The sequence below is a fragment of the Oncorhynchus masou genome, chromosome 13 (genome assembly GCF_036934945.1).
Source record: "Oncorhynchus masou masou isolate Uvic2021 chromosome 13, UVic_Omas_1.1, whole genome shotgun sequence".
NCBI classification, from domain to species: Eukaryota; Metazoa; Chordata; class Actinopteri; order Salmoniformes; family Salmonidae; genus Oncorhynchus; species Oncorhynchus masou.
Window position 1 is genome coordinate 70,026,476 of NC_088224.1, and position 18,574 is coordinate 70,045,049.

The 18,574-nt window shown below is 43.4% G+C and overlaps 2 protein-coding genes across 2 annotated transcripts; one reads left to right on the forward strand and one right to left on the reverse strand.

Annotated features, from left to right (window-relative positions):
- The first annotated feature begins 3,331 nt into the window (after positions 1–3,331).
- On the forward strand, positions 3,332–9,506 carry LOC135552956 (leucine-rich repeat and fibronectin type III domain-containing protein 1-like). The gene is made up of 2 exons (XM_064984918.1): positions 3,332–4,728; positions 7,844–9,506. The coding sequence occupies exons 1-2, from the start codon at positions 3,332–3,334 to the stop codon at positions 8,754–8,756; spliced, it is 2,310 nt and encodes a 769-aa protein (XP_064840990.1). The 3' UTR covers positions 8,757–9,506.
- Positions 9,507–9,880: 374 nt separating this feature from the next.
- On the reverse strand, positions 9,881–15,219 carry LOC135552957 (uncharacterized protein NKAPD1-like). Its single transcript, XM_064984919.1, has 7 exons — positions 15,004–15,219; positions 14,454–14,747; positions 13,915–13,991; positions 13,743–13,837; positions 12,902–13,054; positions 12,716–12,769; positions 9,881–11,663 (listed from the first exon to the last, which is right to left on the reverse strand). Exons 3-7 carry the CDS (start codon positions 13,981–13,983, stop codon positions 11,408–11,410), a joined length of 627 nt encoding a protein of 208 aa, XP_064840991.1. The 5' UTR covers positions 13,984–13,991; positions 14,454–14,747; positions 15,004–15,219; the 3' UTR covers positions 9,881–11,407.
- Positions 15,220–18,574: the final 3,355 nt, after the last annotated feature.

The following is an 18,574-nucleotide window of genomic DNA, read 5'->3' on the forward strand; positions in this document are numbered from 1 at the left end:
TTTCGACCTTTACCATTCCCGGTGGTGAAAATATTAAATTGTCCGTGTCTGTAGAATAGATGCGTTTTCGTTTTGAAATAGGTTCCCCTGTCTTACTCTCCATCATGTTAGGTGTTGCTTGTTTTCGTAATATTTGTTTTCATAATATTTGTCGATAAATTTCTCGTCTCATAATTTGTTTTGTGCTGTTATCCAGATTGAAGGTTATTACCCACCAGATTGTGTAGTGCTAATATTTAGTCTAATTTACCGATATTGAATATTAGGTTTTTATCTTGAGGTGGCCTACATAGCTGTTTTCAGTCCGCCATCTTGCCACTTCCGCCTCTCTGAAGGATTAATATGAACTTCAATTTAGTCCTAGAGTAGCTCTAATCTTCCATCTTGCAATCGGCTTTGTTTAATCCAGAACAGGCTAAATCTATGACTATTTTAAGATAAATATGTGCAAGTCGCTTTGAGTTAACTCAAACAGGCATTTTAGTCCGAGACTCACCTTGTGAAGGTGGCACAGCGGTCCTTTGTAGGAAATTTTGTCATCAGAGTCTTGCATTCTCTGGATTTATGGCGGGAACTCGGGGGGGAAAAACAGCCACTCCATTGAATAGCAGGCTAACGTTAGTGGTTTCTTTGAAACACCTGCAGTTTACCACTGATTCCTTCCAAATGACTCATTGTTGAATTTGGATTTCCAACTTGTTGTGTAATCTTTGTGTCCATGGTCGATGAGCACCGATACGTTTTATCTATAATTTCTCTTCATTATTTCTCTTCAGATGACAAGGATTAAAAAGGATTGTCGACTTGATGATGACTGCTAGCTTTGAAGACTTTGAAAGTAAGATGTTGAGTTCAATCAAAGCTACTGTAGATATGACGTGATTTGATGTCATTCTGTGGCCAATGACCTTGAGCCTTCTTGGATGGGCACTTCTAATATAACTCTATGGCAGAACCCAAGGGGCAAACATTTTCGAGCTCTAACCTTAGAATTAGGGATGACTACTGTCCCACGAGTGACAGAAAACTGAACCAATCATGACAGAAAACTGAGCAAATCAGGCGCAACGCTCTGTATTTTCTGCTGGCTAGCCCCACCACCACCGAAATCACTGAGCTAGGCTGAAACACCTGCATTTTGGAGCTGCCTTACTCAAGAAATGTCTCTATGAAATGTAAAAAAAATAAAAATGTTTTTACATTGTTTGCAAACTGATATGTGACACGTATTAATGCCAAAATAACAAGCAAACCCCCCCCCTAAAAGTGTGGTGCTCAAAACAGGTGCCCTGAATGACGGGTCGCCACTGATCAAATACAAAGACAGCATTGCCACAAGTGTATTACTATTTCATTCATTTCAGTTTGCACTTGAATTCCAATGCATAGTTTTATATGCTCCTCACGTACTTCTCACCTATAGACACACTTAGTGTGGTTTTGAAGGGGTTGGCTGATACAAGGTCTTGTAAATGTCCTTATCTTCCCTATCTCCATTAGGATTGAAGCCTCGTTTTTCTGGCAGCTTAACATCTTAATGTGATTCAAAGACCTACATTCTACACCGGAGTTACCATGGCAACAACGTTTTTTTCTTCTTCACCGGAGATGCTGAGAGATCAATAGAGTATCCGCGACGGTGATGGCAGGAAACGCTAGAGCACAGATGGTCCTCAGAGAAACCATGAGCTCTGTGGCCTAGTTACCATTTGAATGCTTACACAATTATTGGAGAACAATATTCTACCTAAAAGTATATGAGACAAAGTTATTTTTGCAGTGATGAAACATATTTTCAGCCCAACCAAGAACACATTGTGTAAGACTGTTGTTGTATGAAATAAGATTAGTTTAGCTATAACCTACTTCATTAATGTAACCTCCCCAGCTACTAAAAAAAGGTCACATTGGGATAATTAATTTACACAAGCCAGGCATAGTGTGTTGCCAGCAATAAAGGGTATTTTCTATATAAATGGATTCTATCTGGAGTTTAGAAAGATATTCTCTCATTGAAGAATCCCCCCCGACAGATTTGACCTCAATGTAAATTTACATATAGGTCATATGCACATAGGAATAAAATAGACTGTTGTAGTCAAACTTAGTAGATATTGTTAACGTTTTTCTCTCCATATCTTGAGATTCATTGAACAAAAAGTTTAATATCTGTTTTCTCAATACAGTACAACAATCAAAAGATTCATGTCATATGGTATGAATCACCTGATGTGTGATATACGATAAAGGAATGGAAAGAACGTCTGATCCACAGGACAAGACAAGCTAAAGACAAATCAAAAGCCTGGCAGTCGAGACAGTTATTTTCAAAACACATAGCCAGGAATGATTGGTTACCTGTGGATAACAGTCAGTTATCATCATATCCCTGAATGGGCTCCATCTGTGATAAACATCCAGGGTTAAATGCATGAGCAACAAAGATTGATGCCGAAAATAGGAAAAACTACTGCATGGCAATATGGCAGCCGTCATGAAAGAATGGGGTTCCATTGGGATTTGGTGGTTATTACACCCAAGGTTCTCTTTTTACACCTGTCATTTATGCTCTCACAGAGCTGGAATCAATAGCACTAACTGGGGATCAGAGACTCTGAAGATCAGCCTCAACACCTCAGAACCATCTAATAATACCTCCATCTGATGGATTTAGAACCAATGTCTCTCATCTCACTTTTCACCTTCATGTTTTGTTGCTATGATTTACTTGACAAATTCATGTCTAATTCTGCAGCACATTTCTGAGGCATGAAGAGTGAAGGGAGCATGAAAAGGTCATATAAATCCTTAAGCAGTGCTGACAAGCACCCTTTCTCCCCTTAATAATGCCCTACGCTGTTGTGAAGTTCAGAGCTAGAAAACACACAAACCATTCGGTATGACAGGGAAGTTTATGACATATTAGCTCCGTGTAAAAACGACACTAATTATTCAAATTTGTAAGGGATCGACATTGATGCAGCAGTCTGCTGGCATATTATCCAGTTTGTGTTTGTTTTGCTGGCCGATTCTGTGTTTTCTTACTGGAATAATGGGTGGGCTGGGGTTCAGTCTTCTATCATCTCACAACAACCTCTAACATGTCTCACATGTCTCTCTGGTGATCGGTACCCTACTAGCAGTTTCCATCATCTTGGTTGATGACTCCATTTGTGTAACATCTGTTCATTATAAATGATATGATTTTAAACCCCCCAAATATACCAGTTTTAACGTATCTCTGCCATTTCTCTCTCTATCTTTATCTGTTCCAGGATCTGGAAGTTGACACCCAGACAGACAGACAGACAGACAGACAGACAGACAGACCATGGAGCGGCTGGTTGTGTGTGTGCTGCTGTGTGTACTTCTATGTGCGGTGCTGGTGAAGGGCTACAACTGCCCCGGCCGCTGCATCTGCCAGCACCTCTCCCCCACTCTGACTCTCCTCTGTGCTAAGACCGGTCTGCTGTTTGTGCCCCCAACCATCGACCGCAAGACCGTGGAGCTGCGCCTCACAGACAACTTCATCACCATCATCCGCAGGAAAGACTTTTTCAACATGACCAGCCTGGTCCACCTCACCCTGTCCCGTAACACCATCAGCCAGATCACACCCCATGCCTTCCTGGGACTGCGCTCCCTACGAGCCCTCCACATGGACGGCAACCGCCTCAGTGTCATCAAGAGCGACCACTTCAAAGGCTTGGTCAACCTCCGCCACCTCATACTGGGGAACAACCAGATCCACCACGTGGCCCCTACCTCCTTTGATGAGTTTGTGTCGACCATCGAGGACCTGGATCTGTCCAACAACAACCTGAGGACCCTGCCCTGGGAGGAGATAGGCAGGATGAGCCACATCAACATCCTCACCCTTGATCACAACCTGATCGATCACATCGGAGCTGGGACTTTCACGCTCCTCACCAAGCTGGTTCGTCTGGATATGACCTCCAACCGGCTGCAGAAGCTACCTCCAGACAGCTTGTTTCAGCATGCCCAGGTGCTGTCAGACGCCAAGGGCTCCAACCCGTCTTCCTTGGCAGTGAGCTTCGGAGGGAACCCTCTCCACTGTAACTGTGAGCTGCTGTGGCTCCGCAGACTGACACGACACGACGACCTGGAGACATGCGCCTCCCCGGAGCACCTCATGGACAAGTACTTCTGGTCCATCCAGGAGGAGGAGTTCATCTGCGAGCCCCCGCTCATCACCAAGAACCTATCCACCAAGCCCTACGTCATGGAGGGCCAGGGGGTCACCCTCAAGTGCAAGGCCATGGGAGACCCAGACCCGGCCATCCACTGGCGCTTCCCAGACGGCAAGCTGGTGCATAACAACTCCCGCACCATCCTGTATGACAACGGTACCTTGGACATCCTCATCACCACCCTAAAGGACAGCGGTGCCTTCAACTGTGTGGCCTCCAATGCTGCAGGCATCGCCACAGCTGCCGTGGAGATCAACATGATCCCTCTGCCCCTGTTCGTAAACAACACATTGCATCACATGCGCGAGGCTGATCGGGGCCTCTCTGATATCACCACCTCCTCCAAGTCAGGCAACGACACCAAGGGCCATGACAAGCACCAGGACAGGAGGGTGGTGGTGGTCGAGTTGACCTCCTCCTCGGCTGTGATCCGCTGGCCCTCCGAGCGCCACATCCCAGGCATCAGGATGTACCAGATTCAGTACAACAGCACTGCAGACGACACACTGGTTTACAGGTAAGCCATGTGGGGGCTGGTGCTGGGGGAATGGGAGCACTAGGGCTGGAGGACTGGAGCTGGTGGAAAGGGAGTTTAGTGCAGCAGTTACTCCTCCTGGGGTCCACATAAAACGTACAAATACATGACAAGTACAGAACAGTTATAGACAAGGGCATTCAATTGAACAAAAAAATAGGGTGCGGGTGGGGATGAGGCTGAGGTGGGGTGGGGGTCTGAACCAGCTCTGGAGACGTTCTGAGCCATCTGGAATGCCCATCTGCTGAATGGCATGACAGTCCATTATAATACATACAGAACTCCCAGAGCTGAATAGGTGCTGTATGATTAACTATGTCACTACATTTAAGTATGCGCAAAATGTATTATGGTTTAGGGTTAAAAGAGGGTATAAACAGACCATATGTTGATTTCAATTGATAAAAATGCATAGTATGACTTTACATTTCCAGTTGATTAGCTCTAAACCTATCAGAAAAGAAATATTACACGATTAAGACATATGACTTGGCCTTTAGAGTGTAATTATAAACTGGGTGGTACAAGCCTTGAATGCTGATTGGCTGACAGCCGTGGTATATCAGACCGTATACCACGGGTATGACAAAACATTTATTTTTACTGTTCTAATTACGTTGATAACCAGTTTGTAACAGTAATAAGGTACCTCTTGTGTTTGTGATATATAACCAATATATCACGGCTAAGGGCTGTATCCAGGCACTCCACGTTGCACCTTTTTTAAGAACAGCCCTTTACCACACCCCCTCAGGCCTTATTGCTTAAATATACCCCTTTGTCTCAATATTATCCAGGTTCAGCAGGCACTATCACATCCCAGTCCTTAACCCCAACCCAACAATAACCCCTTCCCTTAACGTAATCCCAATAGGACATAATTGTTCCTAGGACACCCGTGAGTCAGATTCTGGGACATGAGCATGCTAACTTCTTCAGATAGAGGCTTCTCACATTTGAATTACTATCAGTGGAACATTAGGGGACCCTGTTTAATATGATAGATATTACAACATGTAATTATTTCACATTGATGAATGACTCATGTCTACTCCAATTAAATCATTAATTTCAGTTCATCTTAAAAGAGAAATTCAGTGTATTCGGAAAGTATTCAGACCCCTTGACTTTTTCCACATTTGTTGACGTTACATCCTTATTCTAAAATACGCCATAATACCCCTAAAATACCCATAATGACAAAAAACAGCTTAAAGAAATATCACATTTGCATAAGTATTCAGACCCTTTACTCAGTACTTTGTTGAAGCACCTTCGGTAGAGATTACAGCCTGTAATCGCTGCCAGAGATGCTTCAACAAAGTACTGAATAAAGGGTCTAAATACTTATGTAAATGTGATATTTCTTTAAGCCCGGATTCGAGCCCGATCCAACATCTCTGGAGAGACCTGAAAATAGCTGTGTAGCGACACTCCCCATACACCCTGACAGAGCTTGAGAGGATCTGCAGAGAAGAATGGGGAAAAACTCTCCAAATACAGGTGTGCCAAACTTGAGGCGTCATACCCAAGAAGACTCGAGGCTGTAATATACATGGATCGGGTTCAAATCTGGGCTCTGGCAGGGCCACTTAAGGATATTCAGAGACTTGTCCCGAAGCCTCAACTGCGTAGGCTTTGCTGTGCTTAGGGTTGTTGTCCTGTTGGAAGGTGAACCTTCATCCTGGGTGCTCTGGAGCAGGTTTTCATCAAGGATCTCTCTGTACTTTGCTCCGTTCATCTTTCCCTCGATCCTGACTAGTCTCCCAGTCTCGTCTCTGAAAAGTATACCCCCCCCCCAAAAAAATATCCCCAATCCAGTTATAGAAACATCTCAAGGATGATCAACAGAAACAGGATGCACCTGAGCTCAATTTCGAGTCTCATAGCAAAGGGCCTGAATACTTATGTAAATAATGTTTCTTTTTTTTATTTGTAACACAATTGCAAACATTTCTTAAAACCTGTTTTCACTTTGTTATTATGGGATATTGTGTGTAGATTGATGAAGATTTTTATTTATTTAATCAATTTTATAATAAGGCTGTAACCAAACAAAGTGTAGAAAAGGGGAAGGGGTCTGAATACTTTCTGATTGCACTGTTTGTGCTCACACTGCCATTTTGTATTACTCATTCAAATACCCTTATTGAATTGAGAGTACTTAGGTCTATTGGATGTGTGTCTATTTGACCCAGTGTGCACCACCAATACCGGGGCACAAATGAAAAAAAGTGAACTGGAAAGTTTTCTCAAAGGAATCAAAAGGTCAAGTTTAAAGCTGTTGTTGTTGGTTGACTTTGCTAATTTTATAGTTTCTGATTTAATTAGCTATTCTCCTGTATAATGTTCTTCCCTGTGTTTAAACAGTGACCTGCGTGTTGTTTAGTCTTTAGGTGATATATTATTACCTACAAGTGACAACCATCAAAGCGTTCCTTGAGGGAAAATGGCCATGTTTTTAATTATATTAACACAGATGTCCGCCTAAAGACAATGTCTTTCTCCTTCATGTTCATAGACAATGTGTTTATTTCACACAACATCAAACTTGGGCATTTGGCCAGAAGCCTGCGTTGTCTTTCCTTGAAGATGTTGTGACATATACAGTATATATATATATATATATATATATATACAGAATATGTATATACAGTATATATATATATATATATATATATATATATATATATATAGTGATGGCTTGTTTGTCACCTTTCTATTTACCTTTTGCAATCATAGTATACATAAAATGCTGGGGGAGATATTTTGCACTGTCACCATGTAACATTGCCTAGTGTCTAAGTCAAGTGTCAGCACTGTTGTCTTTACTTGGGCCCCAAATATATGGGAGATATTTAAAGCCTCACTGGAGCTGAAGTAAGTTGGCATGGCTGTCTTTTTGCTGTGTTTTTTCAAACACCTTAGTGTCAGGTTAAATCTTCTTACGTGCATGCCGTTAATGGGAATGCAGTGTGACACGGTCTGGCACTCTTTTGTTCCATACAGCATATTGGTGGTAACTGAGGGGGTGAGGTCAAAACTACCCTGGCAAAGCTAACCTTCACTCCTGTTTATTCCTTCATTTTTTCTGCAGAATGATCCCGTCCACCAGTAAGACCTTCCTGATCAACGACCTGGCGGCGGGCCGGGAGTATGACCTGTGTGTCCTGGCGGTGTACGACGATGGCATCACCTCTCTGACGGCCACGCGCGTGGTCGGCTGTGTCCAGTTCCACACAGCCAGCGAGGTCAGCCAGTGTCGCTTCATCCACAGCCAGTTTCTGGGCGGCACCATGATAATCATCATTGGCGGCATCATCGTGGCTTCAGTGCTGGTGTTTATCATCATCCTCATGATCCGCTACAAAGCCCACAGCAACCCCGAGGACAGCAAGGCCAAGGTCAGCTCCAGCATGCACTCCCAGACCAACGGCAGCCAGCACAGACTCCAACGCTCCACCTCCAAACAGCCTGCCGAGGACAGCCACCAGAGAGAAGCCCTACCGGTGGCAGCCAAGGAGTGCATGGCCCTGGTGCTGAAGGTGGACAGTGACAAGAGGGAGTGGGACACTCCTCTGGCCACCACGGCCGTCCTGGAAGTGGAGCTGCCCCCCCTGCCCACGGACAAGGTGAGGAGGACCAGCCTGGACGCCCAGCGCTCTGGATCTGGCCCCCTGTCAGAGGACACACAGACAGAAAGCAGCCTGATGGGCTCCACCATATCCTTGTGTCTCCTAGGTCCCAACGCCAGCACCAAGGAGGCCCCCAGGCTCAAGGACAAGAGCGCCCTGGCCAACATGGGATTTAATAATGAGCTGGCACGAACTAGGCACAGGTTCAGTTTTGACGGGGGAGACTACTCCATATTTCAGAGCCACAGTTACCCCCGCAGAGCGCGGACGAGGCGGCACAAGTCTACAAACCAGCTCAACGTGGAGTCCTCACCGCTCGCCAACCGGAGAGTCACTTTCAGCAGCACTGAATGGATGCTGGAGAGCACAGTGTAAGAGATACAGCCTGGCCTCTCTGGCTCTCTCAAAGAGACACACACACACACACACCAACAGTTTGACACATACACCCTCATGCATACACATTTACATATCTAACAAATAAATCTCCATGCATACACAGACTCATAGAGTTGCTGGAGAAGAAAACAGTCCCCTTTCATCCTGCCACCCCTCATACTCCCAGAGCGACAGAGTTGTTGGACATTTCATTAGTTTCTGCAGCAGTGCCTTATTCTAAAATATGTACGAATGGAGGATGCTGCTCATTGTAGTCATAAACTTTCCTTTCTATCATGGTTTTCCCCGTTTCATGGGGAGTGATGCTTTGAGTTTTTTTGTTCTTTGACATGCCAAGGGTTGGGGCATTTGTAACTTTTCCTTTTAATGTTAAAAAGATCACACTGTAAAGTGAACAACCAGGTATCTTGTATGTTGATCATCCTTTGGGTTCTTTCAAAGACTTTTGCACACGAAGACACGACGATACGAGGACAAGTATCACACCAGTCTATACATTAATAAAAATATAAAACTATACACATGCCGATTTCAAATGTTAGCATAGAGAGGATGGACCTGATAAACCTGTGGACTCCTCCATGCTGGTTGGACTGTATGATATTACTAGGTATTGTTCCTGATGTGACTGTATGATATTAATCGGTATTGTATCTGGCTGGTCTAGATAAAAAGACAACAAAAAAATACATATAGAAGTATATTAAAAACATTGGTGTATGTGTACTATGTAAGTCATATGTCACAACTTTTTACTGAGCATTTGGGTGTTGGCCACAAGTTTTTACATTAAAAACCTGTGTCCTCACACTTCCCCCTATTTAGTACGACAAGGTTTGGACCACTTATCCCTTATGAGGGTATTACATTTTGTGGATTAACTGTACCGGTTGTGCCGTGTCCTTTTCTTACGGTGATCCTGGATCCTTTCATCAAAATCATGAAAGCTGCTTGCACATGGATCAGTGGGAAGGCCTATGTGCATTAAGGCATGTATCTTATCAAATATATATTAAGATATCATATCTTGTGCATGTTGAGACAAACATGTGGAGTACTTCAAGGGTCTCAAAGGAAGCTGCTGTCAAAGTATACAAACATCAAGTCAGAAACAATATTCCTTTATTTGTCACAAACTATTTATTCTGATGAAGCCAAACGAGGCCATGAGTCAATCAATCCTCAGGGTCTACTACACTGATTGAGCCACTAGGTGGAGACAACGCACCATAGATAACAGGATATTAGACCCTGTAGGCCTCCTAGCCCTTCCACTAAATAATAAATTAACCTTGTACAGCGTGATGATCATTAAGGAGAAAGGCATGAACTTGAAAAGATACCATATAGCAGTGGCCTGCTCTCTACGTAAGAAGAAAACTATGCCGCTCAAACCTGTTTTAGACGACACCACCTTTTTCAACAGGTCTCTTAAAAGGAGTTTATATAGTGATGTAGAACTTCCCATTCAGTGCTGACCTATTCCATTTTCTTGCACATTACATCTGCAGCGAGTACTGTAGAAACTAAACACTAGAGGGAAACCGTACACCATTTATACAATGTTATATGGTAAATGGTACCCAGTTCTGGACGTATTCAACCCAAGGGGCAATATTTCATAGAATTTGATGCATGAAGAGTCAAATTCATGCTCAAGCTCATGAAATAGAAAGGCTATAATAGGCCTACTGAGAAGACTTGTGAATGATAGTCATGTAGATATCCTGCAGTCATAACATGAGATCCATGTGATTTGTCCTTCCTGTCTAAAAGTATGGTGTGATAAACAGAGTACATTTTCAGAAAACTAAATTTGCATTTTACTTTTCAATGTCCCACCTGACATTCCGTTAAATCCCGACTCCCATAAATCAAACGTTTTTAAAATAAATACTGAATTTTTAAAAAAGCATAAAAGATTGTCACAATTGTCATAATTTTCCATAGTATAACAGCTAAAGTCAAGCCAGAACACTAACTATGAGACAAGGCTCAGCAGTCAATCAACTTGTCATGAGGTGGAATTAGGTGGCTTTAGTTTAGTCCATATTTGTGCAGTGTCAGCTCACTATCTGAGCACTGCAGCTTGAGCAGCACCAGTAACAGAAGGTGAGGTACTGCTGAATGGCCTTAGGGGAGAACACAGGTTTGTGCTCAGCTGTACACAGAAAGAGAAGTAAAGCACAGAAGAGTATTGCAGAGGAAAGTTGTTAAGGGAAGAGCGATATATTTTCCCCTGCCAGTAGGTCTGTTCAAAAGTTGTATTTGTACTTTAGCCAATTCCTCAGTTGTCTTGTTATTGGACAAATCACAAACATGTCTAGCAATTAGCTATGGTGATGCCGTGTTCTCAACAAATCTAGTGGGAAACATTGGACACTAAAGTGGAAGTGGGATGTAACTGTGAAAGCTTTGCCCACTCACTTTCAGCAACTGAAAGGGGGTTGAGCAGTATGAGGGTACAGGTCACTGGCTGCCAATGGAAAAAGGTTCAATCCTCAGAACTGTCCTCCGATTTGTCCTCTCCTGCTTTCCAGTTTTTCCTCCTCTTCTTGTGTGACTCTGGTCCTGAGTCTCTGTGGGAGTCCATCTATCATTTCCTCCTTCTCCCTCTCTCCTCATCATCATCCTCCTCTGAGCTGCTCTCCTCCTCTCTCTCCCTCTTTCCTCTTATGTTTGCTCTTGCTGCTTTTCCTCTTCTGTTCCCGTTTGATACTGTCGCTCTGGTCGCTGCTGGACTCACCGTGTGACTCACCGATCCTTCGCGTTTCCTCTTTCTTCTTCTTGGAGGACTTCTTCAGATGTTTTGATTTGTCCGTTTTAAGTCTGGACTTTTTCTTTCTCCAAAGCCCATTCTGATCATCACCACGGTCTCTATCCCTGAAAAGACAAATCAGGCATTATAGCAATGCAACATTTATTGTATTGAAGCAAATAGTGAGATTTCAACAACAAAGACGATGCACAAGACATTCTCCAAACACCCCACAGGATCGACATCCGCGTTACTTGCAAGAGGAAGCGACGCAGGTACAGAGGACAAAGAGCCGGATACCTGGTCAGGAACTGGCGAAGGCGACTGGGAAAGCTGCCGTTACCGTCAATACTACTCGCCAACGTGCAATCTTTGGACAATAAATTAGACAAGGTGCCATCACGAATATCCTACCAACAGGACATCACAAACCGTAAGATCCTACGTTTCACAGAATCGTGGCTGAATGACGACATGGATATTCGGCTAGCGGGATATACGCTGCACCGGCAGGATAGAACAGCACACTCCGGTAAGACGAGGGGGGCGGTCTGTGCATATTTGTAAACAACAGCTGGTGCACAAATTTTTACAATTTTCTCCCCAATTTCGTGGTATCCAATTGTTAGTAGCTACTATCTTGACTCATCGCTACAACTCCCGTACTACGGGCTCGGGAGAAGGATCAAATCAAAGTTGGCCTCCCGGGTGGCGCAGTGGTTCAGGGCGCTGTACTGCAGCGCCAGCTAGAAAGGCATGCGTCCTCCGAAACACAACCCAACCAAGCCGCACTGCTTCTTAACACAGCGCGCATCCAACCTGGAAGCCAGCCGCACCAATATGTCGGAGGAAACACCGTGCACCTGGCTACCGTGCACTGCGCCCGGCCCACCACAGGAGTCGCTGGTGCGCAATGAGACAAGGACATACCTACCGGCCAAACCCTCCCTAACCCGGACGATGCTAGGCCAATTGTGCGTCGCCCCACGGACCTCCCGGTCGTGGCCGGCTGCGACAGAGTCTGGGCACGAACCCAGAGTCTCTGGTGGCACAGCTGGCGCTGCAGTACAGCGCCCTTAACCACTGCGCCACCCGGGAGGCCAACTTTAATTTGATCCTTACTACAGCTACTAGTTTTGGGACGTGGTATTTCATGTTAATGCAGTTCATTTCTTACCAGTCACTTTTAAACTCCTCGGGGTATAGCTCCTTAAAACCGCTGTGTCCCCATCTGTAGAGGAAACATGCACAGTACCAATGACATTCACCTTTCATAGCATGTCGCCGTTTGTCAACTCAAACACAAACTTATGAACTCACAAGGTTATAATACTACAGAGGTGTAAACAGAAAGAAGATGCACCGGTCTGAATCATTGGCCTCAAAGTCATAGAGTTTCTTGGTCCAGTCGCGTGCCTTCCTCTTGTCCTGGCTGGAACCGTGTTCTCTTCCCCGCAGCCGGTCTCCCAGTCTGTCTACAGACCCATCCTCCAAACGATCACAGTGCATGTGACTCCTGAGGAATAGACAACATGGGTGAACTCTAATTCTGTCTGTCAACCTATTCCATATAACATGCTTCTAAGCTACTGTAAGGCTGCATCCCGATTCTCCACCCTTTATCAAAACGTGCACTTGCACACTTCCCGTCATGAATCTTAAAATGGTAGAAACTGACTCCAACAAATGATTACACAAATACATTGCTTTTATATCCATGCCGGGAAGTAAGTGCACACTTTGGGAAAAGGGTGGTGAATCGGGACACAGCCTAAGATAGCTATCACCGGCTGATATATCAGGCTAACACTCACGCTATGTACCGTCTGAGACAACGCAATGCCATTATTTGGAAAGGCTCCTCTCAGGACCTCTACAAGCTGGAATGTTGAATAAAAGGACATTTTAACTTATTCTACCGGTTGTCTGGGTGGTTGGTCCTTATGCAGCTGAAATTTCAGTCAATAGCCTATATCCACTGGAAAGCATTATTAAATAAACTTTTCAAAACACTGGTAGTGCATTCAGATTTCTATCACCTGAAGTGTGTGCATGCCATGCATACTAGCTGAGCTGTTGCACGTGGTTTGACACAATCCAAATAACATGACAGTGTCTCAGACGTGACAGAGCCTTAGTGTTACTAGTCATCACCGGCTGATGTTTCAGGCTACACTACTTCCATTCTCGAACAGTGAGGGGACCTGGATGTATTTAAGGCTTGTGGCATCCATCTGTGGCTGGTGAACGGCCCCTTCTCCATCCCCCTCAACTTCCACATCTCCGACTCCTCCTGGATCTGAAACAGACCACATCTATCATCGGGAGAGTACACAGCCACACACACACACATTTAGCTAGCTCTCCCACTCTCACCTTGTTGTGGGCATCTGTGTGACGAATAACATTTCGCAGCAGCACCTTGCCCATCGGCACCCTGGACATGATGATACCTGAGAAGAGAAAGGGTATAAGGTACTGTACACACAACACTGGGAATTACATTGGCAGCAACATACTGGGGTTGGAGTCACAAAACAAACAGATCAGGACAGGTGCATTGGTGAATATATTCTGTTTCAAATTCCCCGATCATAATGACCGGCCCTCCTGCCAACCAGCACAATAAGTTGAAATGGAATAGTATTTAACTTCCCACGGACTGTTTTTGTGCTCCGAATACAATTGAAAGCAACTCTAGTGTTAGCACAATATTGGACTAAAGGTGCCTAATGTTGTTCCTTAGTCCAGTGACCTTACATGTTCTGTTTAATGGGGGAATTGCCACTGGAAGCCAAAACAGCCAAATATTCCATCTAAACATGAATCAATTGCAGTATGATTCCAGAAACATAAATCATTGTACTTTCATATCACATCAAAATAATTATACAAACATAAAAATATACACTTACTCAGCAGTGGAGGCTGCTGAGGGGAGGACGGCTCATAATCATGTGTGAAACATGGCGAAATGTGTGAAAGTTTGACGTATTTGATAATATTCCACACCACCCATTACCACGAGCCCGTCCTCCTCAATTAAGGTGCCATCAAACCTCCTGTGCTGCACTGGTTTAACACTGGTGGAGCAGACAGTACTTTTCTGTGACAACACGTTTGTTGCGTCTGTCTTCAGGTGTTCAGAGACGCAGATAGCTAATTAGTACAGGTAGTCCACTCTTCCGTATGTTTTCTGTGAACAAGCTCTGTAAAATGGAAATATGACCGGGTAGGAACCCAAATCAGTGAGCATCAATTTATCCATGTTTAAAAATATATATATTTAATCACCGATATGAAAGGTCCTTCTGCTTTCAAAACCGATGCTATGCAAGCGATGTGTATTAATGTTCAGACAAAACTCCCCCTACGTCCAATGATTTATGTGTAATTTAATGGAAGGGCATGATCAAGGGCTACGCTAGTGTATGTAGATACACCCGCGTTGCTAAAAGCACATACTTGCTATGAAGCTACAGCTGGTTCGCGTTAACGGGTAGTTTTATCAACAGGAGCTTTGCTAGATGAGAAGTCAAATCAAGATATTAATCATATGACGCTCATTCCAACCCTGATTAAATATTTATGAATCAGAATTACCGTTTGATCTTTAACGTTTACGAATAAAAACACACAACAGGCTGACCTCTCTGTCCGTGGCGTATAGCGGAAGAAGCACATGCGCAATATCCTTCTGGATAATCCCGCCCATGTGGGGGTTGTTGCGTCACATGACGACTAGGACGCTGATTGGCCATGTGTCTGTCAATTATTGGTGGGGGTCCTAAAAGGTGGTGGATGTGGGGATTGAGAAACTGCACAAATTCACTCTTTGTGAGCCAGTTGTTCTTACTTCATAATTCTAGTCAAATGGCTATTAAAGGCCAAGCTACATGGCATCTCACTAGCAACTATCCACATCACAGCTAGGTCTTTAGGGCCAATATCATCATAGGTCCAAAAGGCTTATCAGCTTCTAACCCCAAACCATAAGACTCCTGAACAGCTAATAAAATGGCTACCTGGACTATTTGCATTGACCCACCCCCATTTTTACGGTGCTGCTACTCTCTGTTTATTATCTATGCATAGTCACTTTACCTCTACCTACATGTACATATTACCTCGACTAACCTGTGCCCCCGCACATTGACTCTGTACCGGTACCCCCTGTATATAGCCTCGCTACTGTTATCTTATTGTTGCTCTTTAATTATTTGTTATTTTCCTATTTTCTACTTCAGTTTATTTTAGTAAATACTTCCTTAGCACTTATTTTTCTTAACTGCATTGTTGGTTAAGGCCTTGTAAGTAAGCATTTAACTGTAAGGTCTACACCTGTTGTATTTGGCTATGTGACAAATAAAATTGGATTTAATCTGAAATGCAATGATTACCCGTAGTAGTTATGTTGCCTATTATGTAGCCTATTATGATTGACTATATTTCTAACAATAACCTATTTCCTAATTAGCACAGAATGTTTGGCACAATAACTTTTAAGTGTAGACTCTAAGAACCATTGAGACTGTTGCACTACTGTTGTGTATAGAAGCAGGATACACTTTTCATACTGTTATGGACACAGTATAAAACAGATAGCAATGAGCTGTGTTTGAGAAACAAGTCATTGTTGACTGATGCGAGGTCTGGGTTTTTATAACAACAACAGATAGTTTTGTCAAGGGATGTGTCCTGTTCCCCCTCAGGAGGCTTAAAAGATTTGGTGTGGGCCCACAGATCCTCAAAAAGTTCTACAGCTGCACCATTGAGAGCATCTTGACTGGCTGCATCACCGCTTGGTACGGCAACTATAAGGCACCCGACCGTAATAACCCTCTGTAGAGAGCCTAATATATCACTCGTTCCGAGCTAACTGCCATCCAGGACCCCTATACCAGGCAGTGTCAGAGGAAGGCCCAAAAAAGTGTCAAAGGCTCCAGCCACCCAAGCCATAGACTGTTCTTTTTGTTATCACATGGCAAGTGGTACCAGTGCACTATGTCTGGAACCAACAGGACCCTGAACAGCTTCTACCTCCAAGCCATAAGACTTCTTAACAAGACGGCTAAATAGCTAATCAAATGGCGACCCAGACTACCTGCATTGACCCTTTATGAACCAACTCTCATGCACAGACTTTATGCACACACACACTGGACTCTACCCACACACTCACAGATACTTACACTGACACCACAACACACACACCACATATGCCCACACACACATAACATGCACACAAATGCATACTGACGCCACACACACACACACACACACACACACACACACACACACACACACACACACACACACACACACACACACACACACACACACACACACACTCACACACTCACTAACTAACTCACACACACTTTCACACTAGCTATCTCAATTACTTCGTACCTCTGCACATTGACTCGGTACTGGTACTCCCTGTATATAGCCATGTTATTACCTGGTACTCCCTGTATATAGCCATGTTATTACCTGGTACACCCTGTATGCAGCCATGTTATTACCTGGTACTCCCTGTATGTAGCCATGTTATTACCTGGTACACTCTGTATATAGCCATGTTATTACCTGGTACTCCCTGTATATAGCCATGTTATTACCTGGTACTCCCTGTATATAGCCATGTTATTACCTGGTACACCCTGTATATAGCCATGTTATTACCTGGTACTCCCTGTATATAGCCATGTTATTACCTGGTACTCCCTGTATGTAGGCATGTTTTTACCTGGTACTTCCTATATCAATTTAGCTATGTTATTACCTGGTACTCCTTGTATGTAGCCTTGTTATTACCTGGTACACCCTGTATGCAGCCATGTTATTACCTGGTACTCCCTGTATGTAGCCTTGTTATTACCTGGTACTTCCTATATTAATATAGCCATGTTATTACCTGGTATTTCCGATATTAATATAGCCATGTTATTACCTGGTACTCCCTGTATGTAGCCTTGTTATTACCTGGTACACCCTGTATGCAGCCATGTTATTACCTGGTACTCCCTGTATGTAGCCTTGTTATTACCTGGTACTTCCTATATTAATATAGCCATGTTATTACCTGGTACTCCCTGTATGTAGCCTTGTTATTACCTGGTACACCCTGTATGCAGCCATGTTATTACCTGGTACTCCCTGTATGTAGCCTTGTTATTACCTGGTACTTCCTATATTAATATAGCCATGTTATCACCTGGTATTTCCTATATTAATATAGCCATGTTATTACCTGGTACTCCCTGTATGTAGCCTTGTTATTACCTGGTACACCCTGTATGCAGCCATGTTATTACCTGGTACTCCCTGTATGTAGCCTTGTTATTACCTGGTACTTCCTATATTAATATAGCCATGTTATTTTTACTCGTCATTGTTATTTGTTATTAACTGTGTATTTATTCCTTGTGTCAATATTTCTATTTTCTATTATAACTTTAACTCTGCATTGTTGGAAAATGGACCCGTAAGTAAGCATTTCACTCTTAGTCTCACCTGTTGTTTACGAAGCATGTGACAAATAAAAATGAGATTTGATTTAATGGGGTAAATATGATACAACTTAATCCCTTTCCCCTGCTGATGCTGCTAGGGCCCAAAAGAGTAAACACTTACCATTAGCATTCCATGTCACACAAAGCCTTTTGTCTTCATTGCCTCCCTTATTCAAACCAAGATGATCCAAATTTCCCACAGTTTTGGTCAGGCTGATAATATTGTGTTGTGCAAGTGCTATATCTGTCTCCAATCAACAATAAATGCATTTAAACTCAGGTTGTGAGTATTTGATTGAATAGAAAATGGATGCTTATTTATCTAAATCATATAGTTCATGTCACATGCTATGATTATAGCTTTAAAATACTATTATTATCCATGCTTAAGCATTATATGTCCCAGTATCCTCGATCTGGTTGTTTGAGGTACTCACTGTAAGATAATATATCATTACCCACTCACACATGCTTCAACTTGTTTGATGTGGCTCCATGCAAACCTGTGATTTAGAATC